The sequence below is a fragment of the Hemibagrus wyckioides genome, linkage group LG22 (assembly GCF_019097595.1).
Source record: "Hemibagrus wyckioides isolate EC202008001 linkage group LG22, SWU_Hwy_1.0, whole genome shotgun sequence".
Classification (NCBI taxonomy): domain Eukaryota; kingdom Metazoa; phylum Chordata; class Actinopteri; order Siluriformes; family Bagridae; genus Hemibagrus; species Hemibagrus wyckioides.
Window position 1 is genome coordinate 11679571 of NC_080731.1, and position 20373 is coordinate 11699943.

The 20373-nt window shown below is 37.3% G+C and overlaps 1 protein-coding gene across 11 annotated transcripts in view; it reads right to left on the bottom strand.

Moving 5' to 3' along the window:
• Window positions 1–20373, bottom strand: part of kcnt1b (potassium sodium-activated channel subfamily T member 1b) — a 92331-nt gene that overhangs the window by 26220 nt on the left and 45738 nt on the right. For all 11 annotated transcript variants that reach the window (XM_058374643.1, XM_058374644.1, XM_058374646.1 and 8 more), the window contains 11 exons: window positions 17414–17493; window positions 15788–15878; window positions 14331–14411; window positions 12424–12472; window positions 12189–12248; window positions 10223–10297; window positions 9563–9646; window positions 7793–7887; window positions 6350–6530; window positions 6061–6225; window positions 4691–4827 (listed from right to left, as the gene is read on the bottom strand). In XM_058374643.1, the coding sequence (XP_058230626.1) occupies window positions 4691–4827; window positions 6061–6225; window positions 6350–6530; window positions 7793–7887; window positions 9563–9646; window positions 10223–10297; window positions 12189–12248; window positions 12424–12472; window positions 14331–14411; window positions 15788–15878; window positions 17414–17493 (1098 nt within the window). The remainder of the gene's footprint in view (window positions 1–4690; window positions 4828–6060; window positions 6226–6349; window positions 6531–7792; window positions 7888–9562; window positions 9647–10222; window positions 10298–12188; window positions 12249–12423; window positions 12473–14330; window positions 14412–15787; window positions 15879–17413; window positions 17494–20373) is intronic.

Consider the following 20373-nt stretch of genomic DNA (forward strand, 5'->3'; position numbering starts at 1 on the left):
CATACACACATACTCCCTCCCTCCCTCCCTCCCTCCCTCACTCACTCATTCACTCACTCATTCACTCACTCACTCACTCACTCATTCACTCACTCACTCACTCACTCATACACACATACTCCTTCCCTCCCTCCCTCACTCATTCACTCACTCATACACACATACTCCCTCCCTCACTCACTCATTCACTCACTCACTCACTCACTCACTCATTCACTCACTCACTCACTCATACACACATACTCCCTCCCTCACTCACTCACTCACTCACTCACTCATACACACATACTCCCTCACTCACTCATTCACTAACTCACTCATTCACTCACTCACTCATACACACATACTCCCTCCCTCACTCACTCACTCATTCACTCACACACTCCCTCACTCACTCCCTCACTCACTCATACACACATACTCGCTCACTTGCTCACTCACTCACTCATTCACTCACACACTCCCTCACTCACTCACTAACTCTCTCACTCACTCAATCACTCATTCACTCACTCACTCACTCATTCACTCACTCATACACACATACTCCCTCACTTGCTCACTCACTCACTTACTAACTCACTCACTCAATCACTCATTCACTCACTCACTCATACACACATACTCACTCACTCACTCACTCATTCACTCACACACTCCCTCACTCACTCACTAACTCTCTCACTCACTCAATCACTCATTCACTCACTCATTCACTCACACACTCCCTCACTCACTCCCTCACTCACTAACTCTCTCACTCACTCAATCACTCATTCACTCACTCACTCATACACACATACTCACTCACTCACTCACTCACTCATTCACTCACACACTCCCTCACTCACTCACTAACTCTCTCACTCACTCAATCACTCATTCACTCACTCATTCACTCACACACTCCCTCACTCACTCCCTCACTCACTAACTCTCTCACTCACTCAATCACTCATTCACTCACTCACTCACTCACTCATTCACTCACTCATACACACATACTCCTTCACTTGCTCACTCAGTCACTCACTCACTAACTCTTTCACTCACTCATTCACTCACTCATACACACATACTCACTCACTCACTCACTCACTCATTCACTCACACACTCCCTCACTCACTCACTAACTCTCTCACTCACTCAATCACTCATTCACTCACACACTCCCTCACTCACTCCCTCACTCACTAACTCTTTCACTCACTCATTCACTCACTCATACACACATACTCACTCACTCACTCACTCACTCACTCATTCACTCACACACTCCCTCACTCACTCACTCACTCACTCACTCACTAACTCTCTCACTCACTCAATCACTCATTCACTCACACACTCCCTCACTCACTAACTCTCTCACTCACTCAATCACTCATTCACTCACTCACTAACTCTCTCACTCACTCACTCACTCACTCACTCATTCACTCACTCATACACACATACTCCCTCACTTGCTCACTCACTCACTCACTCACTCACTCACTCACTAACTCTCTCACTCACTCAATCACTCATTCACTCACTCACTCACTCACTCATACACACATACTCGCTCACTCACTCACTCACTCACTCACTCCCTCACTCCCTCACTCACTCACTCACTCCCTCACTCACTAACTCTCTCACTCACTCACTCACTCACTCACTCACTCACTCACAGACTTAGAGGTAAATGATCCCATCCACAATCTACCGATTGCAGGTAGGAGAAAACCAGATAACTCATAGGAACCGCATGCAGACACAGATGAAATACAAAACTCTACACCTGATGCCAGGGTCAGGTTTGATCCTCTTAATTTCCTCTCACTTCATGACAAGACAAAAGAAAATGCACTTTGTCATTTTAAGAGAAGCCTCAGCCCAGCAGAATTTTCCTTGTCAGAGAACCTAAAGGAACAGCTTGATCTCTTACTTTTAGTGCTGAGAGTGTGTATAAACTGCTGACACTGGAGACACCTAACAGAAATCTCACAGAAACCTTCACCATATCAGCAAGTGCATGATTTTAAATCCACTTTTGTAGAACTACCGTCTATTGTAGAATACAGCCAATCAGACTGGAGAATTTAACAGCACTGCAAAAAAAAAAAATCCACTCTAAATACTCAGTGGTTTGTCTCCTAACATCTTTTTCCTGACAGCTTCACTGCTATTGAAAAATCTGTGAAAATTACAGCAATTATTACTTTTTTTCAATGATAAAAACTGTATGTTGATAGTTCCCCAATGTATTATACACTGATAAAAACACACTTGTTTAAAATTTTAGTTATGAAAGCACATATCTCTGTAAATTATATCTCTGTAAATTAACAAACAAATTTATATAGACCAACAATTATTTTCACATTCAATTGTCGGTAATTGTATCCGATTGCAAAATGTATTAAAATATTAAACTAGCATATGTCTATTAAATAAAAAACAAATATTTGTGAAATTATAATGAATATGTGAATATTTTCTTTCTATTTCTTTTTACATGAAGAAAAAATTTTTTTTTTGTAACTGTATTAATATTTTTGTGTATTTCAAAAGTTTGGAAAATAAGCCGTAAAAGCCGTGTAAATGTACAGATTTGTTTTCAGTGTGTGGTAATAATCATTAATAATCTGATCAGATAATATTTAGTAATAATGAGTCATGCAGCACTATCTGCTCATAATGTGAAACGAGTTAAATCTCTCAGGACTGCCTGACAAAACAATGATAAAACGAAATGCCCTGTAGAGAGCACGCATCTCACACCCATTTTATCTCTAGAGGTTCGGAAGGAATCGGCGTGACACGGCTGTACAGTCTGCTGAATCCTATTTAATGCAGTAGCTGTCAGAATGAGGGGCATTACAAAGATTCATTGTGATTGAAAAGTATTGAGACAAGCAACAGCAACCTCATTCTCACTTCCCCCATACAGACAGTCACAGCATCCATGTGGATTTGTTATCACTCCAGCCGTAATCTATTGATCTCACTGAACAACGGTTTCTTATTTTCTAAAACAGAGAGTGTGCAAGTCAATGGGAAGTCTTCATACTCAAAGGAAATGGCATTTGGGGCTTTGGGAAAAGAATACATCTGTTACACTGACAGAAACACAAGTGCTTTATAGATTCAGTGTAAAATGCAAAATAATCTCAGTCTGTTTGAGTATTTCTAGATTTGTTTCCTACTCATTTCCCCCCCCTTTGGTTCAAATCATATGTTCTTCGAATTCCTTAATAAAATAAATATTACAAATGGATTTAGGGAAAAGCACCCTCACTGTAAAAAAATGACATTTTTGGCACATGAAAATGCGTTAAATATAATCAAATGTATCTAGTATTTCTTTATCAGATTACAGTAATCCACATGACGATTAAACCTATTTCATACATTTTTTGCTCATTTAAATTTGCTTATTCTATTGGCTGAAAATTATATTTTACATTAAAAAAAGTATTTTTTTATACATTTTTTTTTTATAAAATTTATTTTAAAATAAAAAAAGTAATAATTTCTGGAAACAGGTTTAATAATCTTATGTTTGGTTTAGTGTCATTTTATAATAAGAAATACTTGATACATTTGACTATATTAACTGTATATAAGATTATTATTTTATGTAGAGCAGCACATGAAAAATACTGTAGAAGAGCTTAAAAATGGCCATAGTTGCAATGAATAGTTAATATTGTAAATATTAACTATTGTGAATTACATTTCAGGCATTTAGCAGACACCCTTATCCCAAGTGACTTACAATTTATCTCATTTTTATACAACAGGGCAATTTAGGGATAAGGGCCGTGCTCTGGGGCCCAGCAGTGGCAGCTTGGTGGACCTGAGATTCAAGCTCACAACCTTCTCATCAATAGGCCAACACCTTAACCACTAACCACATGAACGTCATAGCAAGAGCTATATTCAATCACATGCATTTATGTAAATGATTTAGCTGTAGGCAAATCATCAGATCAGATGAGCTAGAGTTCAGAAAGGAGAGAAGTTTCACAGGTTTCTTAGATTTTTTTCTATTTATTTGCATACCTGTGAAGTCTCAAGTTTTACCCGATTTTCCCATGAGACTTTTTTTACATGCCGTTGCAATTCAGAGTTGTGAATGCAAGTCTCCCATTTTTTATACTCAAAGCACACCTATCTAGCTTCACTTTGTGCAATTGGCCAGTTCCCACTCCAGCTGCTGAGTTAAAGCTGAGATAAACTAAACCTCCGATAATGGATGCCAGCGATCTGAACAGACCTTATTTTAAAGACAGATGTGCTCATCATTTAACACCTGAAACAGAATGATCAGTCAAACCCTTGTTTTTTTTAATCATGAACTTAATACTGATGAAAACTGCAGGACCTATAATAGAGTTTCTTTTAATGCTCTTTAGTGATGCACTGCTTAGATGAGCCTGATAGCCATTCACTTTCACCTGCATTTCAAAATCTACACGCAAAAGAGACGGTCATAAACACTGATACAGCATCAAAATGAACCGAAGACGCTTTAATTCACACCTGCATTAAATAAAAAAAAAAATCAAAACCTTAGAAAGATTTGTCGGTCACAAATTTGACAAAAACGGTCTAATTTTATGTTTAAGTTTCACACCAAAAAAATATGCGATATGGAAAATTTGCAAATTTCCAGTTTCATATAGAAGTGAGTCTCACTTGGCTCTCATAAGGTCCTGATCTTTCAGTGCAGAGCCCTGCAGGTAGATGACTCTCTGAGACCACAGAGGAATCTGTAGCACTCGCCGCACTTGGATGTCCATCTCTGTGGGGCAGAGGATGACCACATAGTAATCCTGTAAAAAAAAAAAAAAAAAAAAAAATAAGAAACAAAACCAACCTGTTCTGGTACCGAGACCATAGAGTATTAACTGGTGATAAGTATACAGACTGATATCTGAGAGAGAGTGTACAGTACATCCATTATTTGCCTGTCATTCACATAGAAAATGCTAATAGTCTGATTAAATAACAAAGAAACCTTTAGGCATACACCTTTAATCCCAGTCATTATAAAAATCAAATCCCCAATAAAAGATTAAATAGAATATGAATCTATTTGAACTGACCCATTTTATGATAGAAATCCAGCTAAAGCTGTGAAAAGGCTGAAAAGGCTAAATTCAGACTTACACAATCATAGTGAGAACTAATAAGGAAATTGTGGACTACACTAAGCATCAGTTATCTGTTTCTGATCCGTCCGAGGTGACTGGGCAGTACACAGGATCAGGCAGAATGTCCAGAATTACGATATTATATTCTGAAAATTATTAGTTATTAACCGCTTTACTCTTTACTTAACTCAACTACATAAATTCGGTTTTGATTAACAAATGAAAATGAACATGAATATGCCAAGTTTAGGGTGCGTCTAAAAAATCCGTTCTAATGTGCAAACAGAATAATGGTTGTGCAAAAAGTCACCAGTTATATTCACTTCACAAAAGTGGGCCTTTGATAAAATGCAAGCTGTTTAAATCCGACAGCCGAACACAAATTAGGCTAAAAGCACACTACACCACGTAAAAGTGCAGATGAGCATCATGAATAACTTCTTTTATCTGGATGCCTGACACAGAGCTCTGCTGCCTCACTTGTGCTAAGTGACTCGTTTTCTCTCCGAAATAAATTGGCACTTCTTTAAGAGCTCAGCTTGACACGGGTCATCACCGTGTTCGAGATTTCTGTATAAAGATCCTTTCAGAAAAAATGGCATTACGTGCAAATGATAATCCAGAGAATAAATAATGTAGATTATAAAAAATGAAAAGCTTGCATACACCTGTGTACTTTAGAAGATGATATGAACTTATTTCTTCTTATTAATTTTTTTAAAAGTTTCATAGTGTACTTAGATGCATCATTTTGTTACTCTTACAAATTTAACTATTTGGAAAAATACATTTGTACATGTCATTTATTCTATTAGCAACAATATTCACACTGCTCCCTAGTTATTTGCCATACAACACAATTTATACAAATAACTTCACACTTACATGACAGCAGTGGGTTGTCTAATTTACCTGCAGTCTGGGATGCGCATAAAACTCATTGAGGAAGTCCATGAGGAGGTCAATCTTCAGTGAACTGACACAAAGCACCACATGTTTTTCGGTCTGAGCTCGATGTCTGCTGTAGTTACCGCCTGACTTCTGCCTCTCCATCCACAGATACGCTAGCTCCTCAAACTGTACAGAAAGACGTTAATAGGCTTCGGCAACAAATGAAGCCACGATGTTTGACTCACACTATAGACCTATTACAGGGATTAACTCCAACCATATAATATAATATAATAAGAAATGCTCTCACTTGTAATGGCAGTACTACAAGCGCCACACATATCATGATGACCACCAGTAGCTGAGAGGGCCAGATTTTCGGCGTGACGTCTCCGTAGCCCACAGTGGAGAAGGTGACGATGCAGAAATAGAGCGAATCAAACAGGGAAAGATTCTTCCCTGCTCGCTCTAGGTGCTGAATCCCACAGGCCCTAAATATTTTCAAATGAAGCAAAAACAATCAATTCTCACCATTAACAATGATTACAGTTATCATATCAGTGGGCCGACATCTATCATTTTAGTCAGCAGTAAAATGCAGAAACTCCAAACTTTAATATCTTCAAGAGAAAGGAGGGGTAACCATTCCCATAGATTGAATGTTAAACTCCGGAGGGATTAGCAAATAATACATTTGCTAATGGGCTGAACTAAAAAAAATTAAAATGACTGATAAATAATAGTATGACTGATTGCACAGTTATCTTAAAGTCACCTAGATTTGACCTAAACAATCACTTAAACTTCACCTAAACATTACAAAATGTTTTTATTTAGAAATCCGGGTACTAAATTTATTCAAGGGTGGAACTCGTCATTGCAGTATTGTTTTGCTTATTATTATTTATTATTAACAGACTTTCTTAAAACTAGAATGAATTTCCTGGTTTCAAAATTGCACTTTTTGACAATATAGTACTCAGTTATAAATGGAAACTCTTTACAGTGGCACTATCTGGTGGAATTGAATTTTTATAAATTGTTGAAAATGGGAAATGTGTGTTAATACTGAGCATGTGACTGGAAGTGGTATTGCATCATTAAATAGAAAAGCCAATCATGTTCCATTATGCAAATGAAGGCCATGAAAAATGCCTCTTGTCTTCTTGTTCCTCGATATAACAGGGAAAGAGGTGGACGTGTGAAGAACTGGGGACTTTTTCTAATTTGCATAATCCTAGACTCTGGCTTCCTTGATGAGTGTACAAGTGTAGGCGTTTCTGTGCCTTTTTCTGTGCCTCTTGTCTAATGAAATATTCATGGAAACATCAATCAAGGCATTATTTAATAGAGAAAAAAAAAGAATGGGTGACTTTTCAGTCCGAGATCTGAGTGGAGCAGGTGGGGGGGGTGTGTGTGTGTGTGGTTTGGCGGAAGTCTACGGCGACATGCGGGACATGTCTAAGAGACAAGCTAATGACTAATACAGCATGCCTCAGCTCTGATTCCCCATGTAAATGTATGCAGTCTTCATTTTTCTCGTTCTGTATGCAGTGAGCCATCCAACATGGTGAAAGGAGAAAACTTTTCGCTCTTCTTTTACCTCTTACACACCTGTGTACCATACTGAGGGTCATAAGCAACTATAAAAAGACATGTGCAGTCTCACCCTGAATCAGCTGTGTTCTCCTTCACACTGTCATAACAAAGATGTTGCCGGGAAGAATGTAATAGAAAGGATCATAGCACTTACCCGGTGAAGACCAGGCAGAGCAGCGTACAGATGAGGATGAGCACCTGGTTAAACATGGCAGAGTGTGTGCGTTGGATGGCGCGGTGGAGATCGTTCTGCAGGAGAGAAACAATCACAGTGTTCCTGACTATTTACTATTTATTTATTAACTATTAATTTTTAAAAGAGATGAAAATGGAAAAGGTGTGTTAATACTGAGCATGTGACTCCAAGTGGTATTACATCATTAAATATAAAAGCCAATCATGTTCAATTATGCAAATAAAGGCCATGGAGAATGTTTCTTGTCTTCTTGTTCCTTAATATAACAGACTAAGCTGTGGACATGTGAAGAGCCGGGGACTTTTTGTTTTTATCTGATCTTGGTTATGAATATATTAATATATTATCAACTAAAATTGGAAAGAAAATGTGGAGAAATTCACTAACATGACCGGCTGTAAATAAGACAATTAGAAGTAGTTATTTCATTTCGCACCAGCACTCCAAATTACCACTTGAGTAGCTGCAAAGGACACCAAGAGGCATGCATTACTGTTTTTTAAAATGACATTCATGCCCGCTTTGACAGATCTGTTTTTAATCGTCCTTGCCTGTTATATTTTCTATTAAATAGAGCTGGTTCCATTTCCCTAAATAAAAACAAATTAGCAATTTAAATAATGATGACTCGGATCAGTATAAAGCACTTACTGTGTATGAATTAATGAACACTGTAACTGTAACACATCTGTAAATTCCCATGTTTTTTATTCTTTATTTCGGCAAACATTGGTATTAAAAACCATTTACTTCCGAACCCCTCTGCCACTCCTTACGTTAATAAACATGCTCTCTTCCTTGTACTGCAAATGTATTTCATCTTGAAACATTCCTCTTTCGACTTTTTTTTTAAAATTAAGTCATTAATCAAACCAGAAAGGGAAGTTTCCCTAGGACAGTTTCCCATACTAGTCTGTGGTCTGAACAGCTTTCAGCTAAATCATTTGATTTGAGCTGAAAAGGAGGATGTGAAGTAAAGTAGACTAGCTGAATCACAGGCAGTTTTTCATACATTCATCAGCTCTGCTAGACTTTTCTTTCTGCCAGTTGGTGATCCCTGGTCTACACCATATCAACATCTACACAACAGAAGGTAAATGACTGATTTATAGACGTTTATTTACTATTTTTTTAATGATCTATTAATACACTGCATTTCTTTTTTGAATGCTGGGAAACATTAATCTGCAACTGTAAATTATAAAAGGAAATTATCTAGCTCTTACATCTGACTTGAACACATGAACAGATGAAAGTGTTACAGTTCTCTAAGCAGTGATCCACACTTAGATCACTTAAATCCTTCAGCAGCACCTCACAAGTGTGGCCTATTTCTTAGTGCTCTGAGCCGTAAAATAATTTCATTAAATTTACATTACCTTTGGCAGAGATAGCAACAAGAAGTTTTTTGACACCACCAGTATAATTTGTCTGGTTGATGTCTGTGCTGTTTAACACAATCCACACTTGTACAGTTCAAAATAGTACATACTCCCTGCCAAGTTCTTCTTGGCCATTTGACCTGACCATCTGCCAGCAGAAAGAAAGTTGGCACGTTCTCAATTTCTGATTATTGATGACTCATTTTTATAAATTACCATCCGGCATATTATTTACAACTTCCTGAACTCTTCTGATTAGAGATGGCATTACACGGCAATTGTTTTCTCCACCAGATATTTCTAATTGAACCTTTTTAGCCATTAGCTGATTCTGCAGATTACTTACGATCATGTTCTCCAGTGCCGACTTGGCAAGCCAGCAGTTAAGGAACACTGGGACAAATATGTTCCTCCATGGGGGCCAAAAGATCTGAAAGCAACCAGAAACATTTGACCTAAGAATTGAAAATTATGATTTATAACAACAACAAACAACAACAACAATAATAATAATAATAATAATAATAATAATAATAATAATAATAATAATTATTATTATTATTATTATTATTATAAAAAGAAGCAGAAGAATTAGTACAAAAATAAATATTTATTATTATTATTATTATTATTGACTTTTTCATGATTATGTAAATGAAGGAAAGATATTTAAACAGAGCAATTAAAACAAAAAGAAATGTCATTGCTGATTGGTTTAGGGATATATGTACATTTGTAATAAATAGGTTGGCACGGCTGTCTGGTTTAGTTACACTTGTTGCTATTAAATGCATTATTAATATTTTAATCTCCCAGGACTTGCAGACTTACAATCCCCACCAGATTTACAGTAGTTACTGAATAAGTCAGAGTTACTAAACAATGTTTATGCTTTAAGATAAATGCATTGGGAGATTTAAGCTTTGAGGTGTGTGATATCAAGAAAAAAGTTTTTTGGGGATTTTATCTTTGGAATTTTTAGAAAGGCAAGAAATTAGCCACTTACTGTAATTATGAATGGCACTGTATTGATCATCTCAAGGATGAAGGAAATTTGGAAAATCTGCTCAAAAATGTTTCCCTGAAACAAAATAATTAGCAAAAAATTACCCAATGGTCTGGTCTCTACTAATGGAAAACACTCATTTCTTCATTAGTAAAGTCCAGGCTGCCATTACAGCTTCCATTATGCTGTTAGTATAACATAATGCTGTTATACTGAAAGGCTAATGTCTTGTTTATTTGAAAGCCTGTTAATTTACCCCTACAGCAGAATCATTTCTGTTAATCACGAAGCAGGAAGAATAAAAGGAATTGCATAAGGTAAGAAACAATGGCCATACTTCAGAGTAAAGTGTCAGAGCTAAAGCAGGCCTCTACACTGAGGGCCAGATAAACTAAGCTGTTTGCAGTTATCTCATATGTAATAAGAACACACTCTGAAAAAAAATGTCTTGTGTGTCGTGGATGAAAATGAAAAACAAGGATAAAACAACTCAGTATAGGTTCCCAGGTGCATTGGGATATACACTATATTGCCAAAAGTATTCGCTCACCTGCCTTGACTCGCATATGAACTTAAGTGACATCCCATTCCTAATCCATAGGGTTCAATATGACGTCGGTCCACCCTTTGCAGCTATAACAGCTTCAACTCTTCTGGGAAGGCTGTCCACAAGGTTTAGGAGTGTGTTTATGGGAATTTTTGACCATTCTTCCAGAAGCGCATTTGTGAGGTCACACTGATGTTGGACGAGAAGGCCTGGCTCTCAGTCTCCGCTCTAATTCATCCCAAAGGTGTTCTATCGGGTTGAGGTCAGGACTCTGTGCAGGCCAGTCAAGTTCATCCACACCAGACTCTGTCATCCATGTCTTTATGGACCTTGCTTTGTGCACTGGTGCACAGTCATGTTGGAAGAGGAAGGGGCCAGCTCCAAACTGTTCCCACAAAGTTGGGAGCATGGAATTGTCCAAATTGTCTTGGTATGCTGAAGCATTCAGAGTCCCTTTCACTGGAACTAAGGGGCCAAGCCCAGCTCCTGAAAAACAACCCCACACTATAATCCCCCCTCCACCAAACTTTACACTTGGCACAATGCAGTCAGACAAGTACCGTTCTCCTGGCAACCGCCAAACCCAGACTCGTCCATCAGATTGCCAGATGGAGAAGCGCGATTCGTCACTCCAGAGAACGCGTCTCCACTGCTCTAGAGTCCAGTGGCGGCGTGCTTTACACCACTGCATCCGACGCTTTGCATTGCACTTGGTGATGTATGGCTTGGATGCAGCTGCTCGGCCATGGAAACCCATTCCATGAAGCTCTCTGCGCACTGTTCTTGAGCTAATCTGAAGGCCACATGAAGTTTGGAGGTCTGTAGCGATTGACTCTGCAGAAAGTTGGCGACCTCTTCGCACTATGCGCCTCAGCATCCGCTGACCCCGCTCCGTCAGTTTACGTGGCCTACCACTTCATGGCTGAGTTGCTGTCGTTCCCAAACACTTCCACGTTCTTATAATACAGCTGACAGTTGACTGTGGAATATTTAGGAGCGAGGAAATTTCACGACTGGATTTGTTGCACAGGTGGCATCCTATCACAGTTCCACGCTGGAATTCACTGAGCTCCTGAGAGCGACCCATTCTTTCACAAATGTTTGTAAAAACAGTCTGCATGCCTAGGTGCTTGATTTTATACACCTGTGGCCATGGAAGTGATTGGAACACCTGATTCTGATTATTTGGATGGGTGAGCGAATACTTTTGGCAATATAGTGTATTTTGGCTGGACGGAGGACCTGCTTCAGCCTTAGTCAATAGAATGTTCATTTCAGGTGCTCTACAAGTCTTGTTTGTGCTATGAGAGTATGCCTTCTGCTTGTTTTGTGCTATGTGTGTATGTCCATCTGGCCCTCAACATTTGGATCAACATTATGCGAAGCTGAAAAGAAAAAAGAGAACGGCAGAGACCATACCTTGTAACTGAGATATGTCAAAAGCATTGCTTCTAGGAAGCTAATTAAGGCCACTGTCACCTGCAGCATGGGGAATACAGAAATGAAGCATGTGTATAAGTTCACAGTGTAAAATATATTTCATAAATCAATTACCAACAAAAAACAAAAGCTGTTTAAGAAATCTTTAGGCAGTTGAAAGCCTCTTTCTGCTGATTCTACCTGTAAGCAGTCAGTAACTCAGAGAGCTGCCTACCTGTATCGCCCATACAGGAGTCTTTCTATTCACCCAGAATATCAACTCCCTGTGGAGAAAAAAACATACTTTGACTTTGGTGTAATATTTAAAAGAAAAAAAAATCCATCCTTAAACTAACAGATACACTGCTAAGTAATCTTCTTCTGGGTGGAATATGCAAAACAGGTAAATGTCAATCAAAATCCATGTATTTATTTATGTGGTCTTACAATATTTAAAAATATATCAGATAACATCAGAGAGATTAACCTTAAACGTATGCAATACACAACAAACTGACTCTTCCAGTCTCAATGCAAATTAATGTCAAACAGCAGACTTCATATGTGTGTGTGTGTGTGTGTGTGTGTAATACTAGACTAAGCTAATAAATGTTTTAAAGTAAAAAAAAAAAAATTATGAATTTCAAATGTAAAAATTTCCTGATTTTTTAATTTTAGAGGATAAATTCAGAAAGCTTATTTACAAGCACGTGACCAAAATGTCTTAATAAACTTCATATGTTTGAGACTGAGACATTGTTTAATAAGAAAAAGTTTATAGGTATGATCTGTGTTTAATCACACTTTTATTTTCCCAGAGTTTTGTTAATGTAGATTAGAAATAAATGTAGACTTTATGGTCTATTGAAATATAAATAGAGATTAGATTCACTCAGATAGAACCTTACGGTACTAACGTCATATTTTACTATAACCTATTGTAAAAAAAGGAAAACCAAGCCTGAGTCTACACTGCACAAATAGGAGCGTAGGTTTTAGAGTTATGTAACACACACACACACACAAAAAACATTTTTGAAAGAAAACACAGGAAAAAGTGAGTCCAAAACAGGTGTGTTTCCAAATGAACAAAGGGCAAAACACACAGCACAATCCTCACAAAGCTGAGATTAATGTGTGGACCGTTCAGATGGATTACTGCCCATTGCTTTATAATATATAAAATGTTCAGTAATTTGGTGTGTTTCATACACTGAGCTGTTAGGTTCATTAGGCACGCCTTCAACTTTCACACAAATTGACATTCGGGTAAGATAGGAGTGGGCAATATTATATTATGATGCACATGTATTTTGTGAATATACAAAATACATTCTAGTATGACACAGTAGGCTTGTTATTGCCCCAGTGCTCTCGATTCTGATCAGAAAGTCTGGATTCATTTCCTGACCAACATCAGCAGCACCAGTAGCAAGCCAGATGATAGTTATATTAATGCGCTCCTTCTAATTTTCTTTCATTCTAACATTTTTAATGATCTTCACTTGTATTGCTCTAGTTCCCCCCTTTAACATGTTAGCAGAATGCAGTCTGCATTTTGATCTTTTATTGTAAAATAAATAAAGATCGCTATCGTTATTTCTTGTCGTCTTTTCATTAGCAATGCAACACAGTCTTGGCTCACTTACCACGTGAGTCCAATCTTATCCACAAAGGGCTGGTGTCGGTGCTGGTTTTCATACCAATCAAGCAGGAGCCACACCTAATTCCACAGTTTAATCAGTTGATCTTGGCTTGCAATAGATTCAGGTGTGGCTTCTTCTTGGTTGGAATGAAAACCTGCACACATGCTGGCTCTTTTCGGATGAGATTGGACACCCCGGGTCTAGAGGGGTCTATCCAATTCACACTTCAGATCATGGAAAACAATTTGTCAGCTTCCCAAATAGGCCACAATAGCACATGGTCATGTCAAGAGCTGATGCCAGAAAAGAAAGAAGGAAGGAAGGAAGGAAGGGTGGAAACATTAAAGTTAGAGTAAAAGCAAGTTTGGTAAAAAAGCAAGATGAATCTGCAACCATGTGGAGTAACAAAAATCCATGCACGACAACAAACAGTTGCAACATGTGCAGGATATTGTTGGTGAACCTAATAATACACAGCACATGAGGAAATTCTCACCAGTTGATCTGGATGGGATCTGTCGTCTGATTGGCACAGATTTTACTGCACAGAGTATCAGTGACATTGAAGCAGGGCTTCCTGCAAACACAGTAACACAGACAGACAGAAAATGAAGTTCACTTCTTAAATAGCACGTGATGATTGTCTGAATTTAACCCTGGCAGTGGTTATAGCTGGGAATTAATTTCAGGGACTGTGAGGAAATCTAGCTAAATGAAATGACCATATGTTCTGTATAGTTAAAGTGAAGTCCTATGAGCTCACGCATGTCACTCCACATTAACCTACTGAAAACTGTTCAAATATCATGGTAGTGTAGAACCTGGGGTATGCGGGTGAGGAGAAAGACTCGTGAGACCTATGGGTTTGTATTTATTTGCAGCACACTTTTTCAGCACCCTTCAAAAACTCAGAAAAGATGCAAACACTAGCTAACAGCTTTCACCAAGTTTAGATTCATGTACTGCAGCATATGTGTGTGTGTGTGTAGTTCTGGTTACACCAGTCCTGAATGCACTTAAAAATACAAATAAGTCGCCAGGTGGTAATAAAACACAGGTTAGAATTATTCCTCCTCTCTCTCCGCAGCTGACAAGCACGCCCCCACTGCTAAGGGCAGTAATATGCAATATTGACATTTTATCTTATAAAGAGACCTACTGTAGCTTTCTTTTTTCCCCTGCAGTAAACTTGTAGTAATTACAGGTAGTACTCTCACCTCCATTTCCAAAGCATCTCTAGATAATTTCATAAAACATGAACACAAAATGCACAACTATGTTAATCCTGTTCCCTACAAAGACACCGGGCAGTCAATCACTTGCAATTAAACAAACTAGGGGATGTGCTCATTTGTCATAAATCTGGGATAGTAATGATGACCTCTTTTGACCTTTTATAAAGATCACTGTAGCATACAGTAATCGCTGTGCAAAACATGTTATTTGCCACGTATGTAATTAGATGTTCCGCCAAATGTGATTTAGATCTGTCAGAAAATATTTTCGGGAGGTTTAAACCCGAATAGCCCATTATCCCCCTCACACCAAACCACACACACACACACCCTGCAACGATGCCTTTGGTGTCTGGTTTCTATGGGAACATAGCGATATCTTGTGCTCTCTAGTCATAGTATGTTTCCACATTGCTCCAGTTCTCTTCTCTCTCTCTCTCTCTCTCACTCTCTCTCTCTCTCTCTCTCACTCTCTCTCTCTTACACCCACACACAGGTCTACAGACACACATCACACATAACACATACACACAGAGTGCTTCAGTGCTTCATTTTCGAGCCTAGATGTCTGCGGCTAAAAGAAAGGAAAATGGGCTGTAATGGGTTCATAACCAGACCAGACAATATGCGCCTGAACGCAGTTTCTTGTGGGTATTCAGGCTGGCTTAGTTTATCTCTTAAGTACACAGAAATCACTACAGTTATTGTATAGTCTTACCGTTCACATGGGACATCCAGTGATACTCGGAGAATGTAGAGGAGACACGTTAACAACTTCAGAGAGAGGTTGAAAAGGCGTATTCTGAGGCCTTCAAGACACAAAAAAACAGTATAATCTAGTACAGAGAGAACAGCTATCATGTTTCTTTATAATACATTTAAAGGTGAAATACTTGTAGAAAAAAAGGCAAAATCATCACTTTATCATGAATTCAGCTAGTACTGTAGTATTAGATTCGATATTTTAGGTTTTATATTTTTTATAGGGAAGCAGATATCCATGTCAATCCCATTCTCTTGCTTCATCTCATTTGCATGTAGTGCACTGCATAAGCCACCAATTGTTAACTTAATAACGTGTACTCTGACTTTTAAAACTCTATTAATATTTAAAACAGAACAATGATATTCACCGACAAGAGTCATTTAGATACAAAGTCAGGAATCATGTGTTTTAATAAAAGTCTTTCGGCTCTTAAACATTTTAGTATAAATTATTTTGCCTTCATATGTAAAATAGGAACATTTGAATAGTATTTTAAGAATATTTATATTCATAAACGAATTTTAATCAGTTCTGAGTAATACCAAGTGGAGTGCCCTTTACTGTTCTATATGCTGATAAATTTTGTGAATATCACAAGTACAAGTCACTGGGCAGTAAAATGCTGAGAGGCCATTTCATTTGCCCTCAATAGCTCTAAACACATAAATTGTGCTTAACAATGCTACAGCAGGTCTATAAACTCAGAGCAAAAAATGCTTCCCTATATAATCATTTATGCGCTCTTGTTTCTCTGTAACTCAATAATTAGTGCTTACAAGAAATCACTCTTAATAGTAAATATGCGTGCTTTCACAACATACAAAATGAAGCAAAAGAAAGCAAAAGAAAAAGAAAAAAAAATATTATTATTATTATTATTATTAATAATAATAAAGTTATTGATATTATTATTATTATTATTATTGTTATTATTATTATTATTATTATTATTATTATTATTATTATTATTATTATTATTATTATTATTATTATCAGTAATAAAGATTCAATAAAGATTGCAACAGTTAAAGTAGAATGTTAAAGGAAATTATTTTCAACTTTTGTCTCACCCAGATGAGTCCTCTAAAAGTTTCTCCTTTATTTATTTCTTAATTTATAATTTTAGAATGTATATGTTTCAAGATCTATCTACCTATTTATAGATCTATCTATCTATTTATTTTTACTTTTAATGGTTGGCAGCTGAGAAGAACAATACCCAGTGTAAACGTTCCATAACTACAGAGTTTTTCTAATTTTTTTTTGTATATTTATATATTTAACTGAATATTTTATTCTTCAGCTTGAACCATGCATTGATATTTAGTGTGGCATAAGAGTGTAAATTAAACAGAAACATTTAGATGAATTCTCGATTTTATTGGCAAAGCAACAAACCAAGCAGTGTGATCTTTAAGCAAAGTGCCAACACTCTATTTCAGTGATTTAAAATTGTTGGAATAAAACAAACACAAAATAGACGTTTGTCCTTGGACACTCCTTGGACACTAACAGTCCATATGGAAAAGCTCAATACTACAACAAGACATTTAATTAACTCTAGAAGGATTCACTTACTTGACCTTTGGTTTTTGATGAAGAAGAGCTTCAGTCGTTCTTTAAATGTGTTCTCATTCACATAAAACTCCACCTGCACCCTGCACAAGAAAGGAAAACACATTGAAGTTGGTACATTTCTACATAATATAGAAAAGAGAAACTGTGGATTGTGCATACAGTATGTTTCCTGTAGTATATATATATATGTATATAAACACAATGCTCTTATGGCATAGAAAAGATAATTCCAGCTATTCCAGCACAGTATCATAACAGGGCCATGGAAATGAAAAGATAGCAGACGAAAAAACCCCAGCATGTTACATCATCAGTTTTAACAAGTTATTCTGAAGGTCTTTATTCTCTGTTACTTATTCCTGCTTTCAACAGAGCCTGCCTCTCACAGTGAGCACTTAGAAATATAATATCCTCATATTTGCATTATATTACTGCTGTTCTATCTCGAAGCTTTGAATTGAATAAGAGACATGAGATAAGTGAGACACGTTAAAATGCACAGCATGCATGACCCTCTTTTTTAGAAGCACAATGAGCTCCATTAGACATACAATACCATTGTGTTTCTATTGCATTTGAAATACCATCTATTTACAAGTGATTTTACATTCAAGTAGAGATAAAAAGGGGAACCTTTTTTTATTGAAATCTGGAAACACACATGGCTTTAAGTCAAATACAGTCTAATGCTAGTTGTTTTAAAACTCTAGTTGATCTCCCTTTGAGTAGCGAAGAATGATTATTTTGGCTAAAAAAAACACACGAGACGGTGTGATGTCCGAGCACTACAGATACTATAGGACTTATCAAAAGGTTAGTTCATCATGTTTCAGACCAGTAGAGAAAAACAGCTGGAGAAACTCTGCACTGCACTGCCTCTTCCTGTCAGTGTATGAATTTCAGCTGAAACACTGAATGGTTTAATGGTTCATGGTTTTTACTTCTAATTCAGTCCTATGTGTTTACATTTCTTATTAATATAAACTTGGATATTGTGATATTTTGTGTCACACTTGAAGCAGAGGCAGGAATGGGCTCATCAAATCTTAACATGGATTTATATTCGACTGATTTATATTGAAAGTGCTGTTGAGTTCTTGATTTTGCTGCTAGGAAGGTGTTGATCAACTCTCTAAAACAGCATGGCTCTAACTGTAGTTCCAACTGTGAGATTTATATTCATTTTCCCGTTCTAACAAGTTGCCGTTTCCATAGCTCATAAATGGCAGACACGTCAGGGGTCTTTAGTCTTATCTTTAAAGGTCCAGTCCAGCTGAGGTTTTCATGCCAACCAAGTAGGAGCCACACCGTTGATCTCTCCAGTCAGCGATCAGGTGTGCCTCCTGTTTGGCTTGAATGAAATCCTGTAACCATACTGGAGTTTTGCAGATAAGACTGAAGACTTTATATAAACAGATTTTTAAAAATGTGCAGTTGTTGTTATGATGTAGTTTTCTGTGTGGAAATGTTTGTATAGCAGTTTTGGAAGAATTCTTCTCTTTTTAGAGAATAAGAGAGGGAGAGAGAGAGAGAGAGAGAGAGAGAGAGGGAGAGAGAGAAAGAGAGGGAGAGAGAGAGAGAGAAAGGCTGGTGAGTGAACTACTTATGTATTAAACAGTAAGTAACGTGATAACAGTAACTTCTTTCACAGACAGTTATTAAGTTATAAATATAAGCGATTAAGCATAAATGTAAATGAATCAAATATCCATGTCACTGTTTATTGAATGAATATTGTTAGTATTGACAACCAAGCACTATAATCAAATACTTTGAGATGTACAGTTATTGGAATATATGACTGGCATGATATGGCATATATAATTACGATTATCTCCATTTTCAGATCCTTTTGTTGTTACACTGTATGGCTACACAACGAAAATACTTTCCAGGAAAATCATCAATCATATAAGTTTTCTCATCATTACAATTGAACTGACAGCAAACCTGAATGAAGATAAAGAGGTTTCGAATAAAGATGAGCGATGAATAATGCATTTGATTGCCATTCCGGCATTCATTTCCTCTTAAAAGCCAGATGGCTTGAGAATGAGGCGCTATGGGAATCATTATTGGTTTTGCAGAGGCACTTGTGGAGCCACGGGCATTAGAGCAGGGCTTGACAAGCAAAAGCCACAGCTTCTAGTCTGATAATGAGACTGACATAGAGCAAGAGTGAGAGGTAGATAGATAGAAAGAGAGAGAGAGAGAGAGATCTAAGATATATATGTACAAACAGATCAAAAGGGAAGATGTAAAGAAGGAGGAATAGGGGGAGGAGAGAATGTGTTGCATTGAAAAGGAAAGAGGGAGAGAGGGAGGGAAAGAGAAAGGGAAAGATCTGTCAGCTATTGTTTCCCGCTTCCCTGCTCCCACGTTTTTAACGTCTCTAACGTCTCTATGGTGATAGCAGTAAAATGGGGCATATATATTTATATATTTATATACAGTATATATGGGGAGAAGTAGAGAACTACATAAATACCACGGAAATAATGATTAAACTTCTTGAAGTTTTATCACTTACATAATCAAATACAAATGCTTGTCTTCAAATATTGTGAAAAATGTAATAAATGTGTGAAATTCACATTTAAACTCAGCAGGAGCTCATCAAAAAAAAAAAGAACACAGCAAGACGTGAAATCAAATAAAACTATTTGACCTTCTCCGAGTAACCTACACTTAAAGCCCTGTCCTTAAAAAGCTCTGCTTCTTTACAGACTTCTTGTATACGTTTATCCCACCCACACGTGCATGCACATCCTCATCCAGGCAGTGTGCAAGCGCTATAAATAGTCTTAGAGGCACGAATATATAACTGTTGAACACTTGCTTGTCAGTAAGCTCATTTTAGACTCCATGATGAGAAAAATGCAGTCAGAATAATCACACGGCAGGAGCGATACTTCAGCTTAGGTCATATGCTCAAAACACTGCTGAAGGAAAAAAATCTT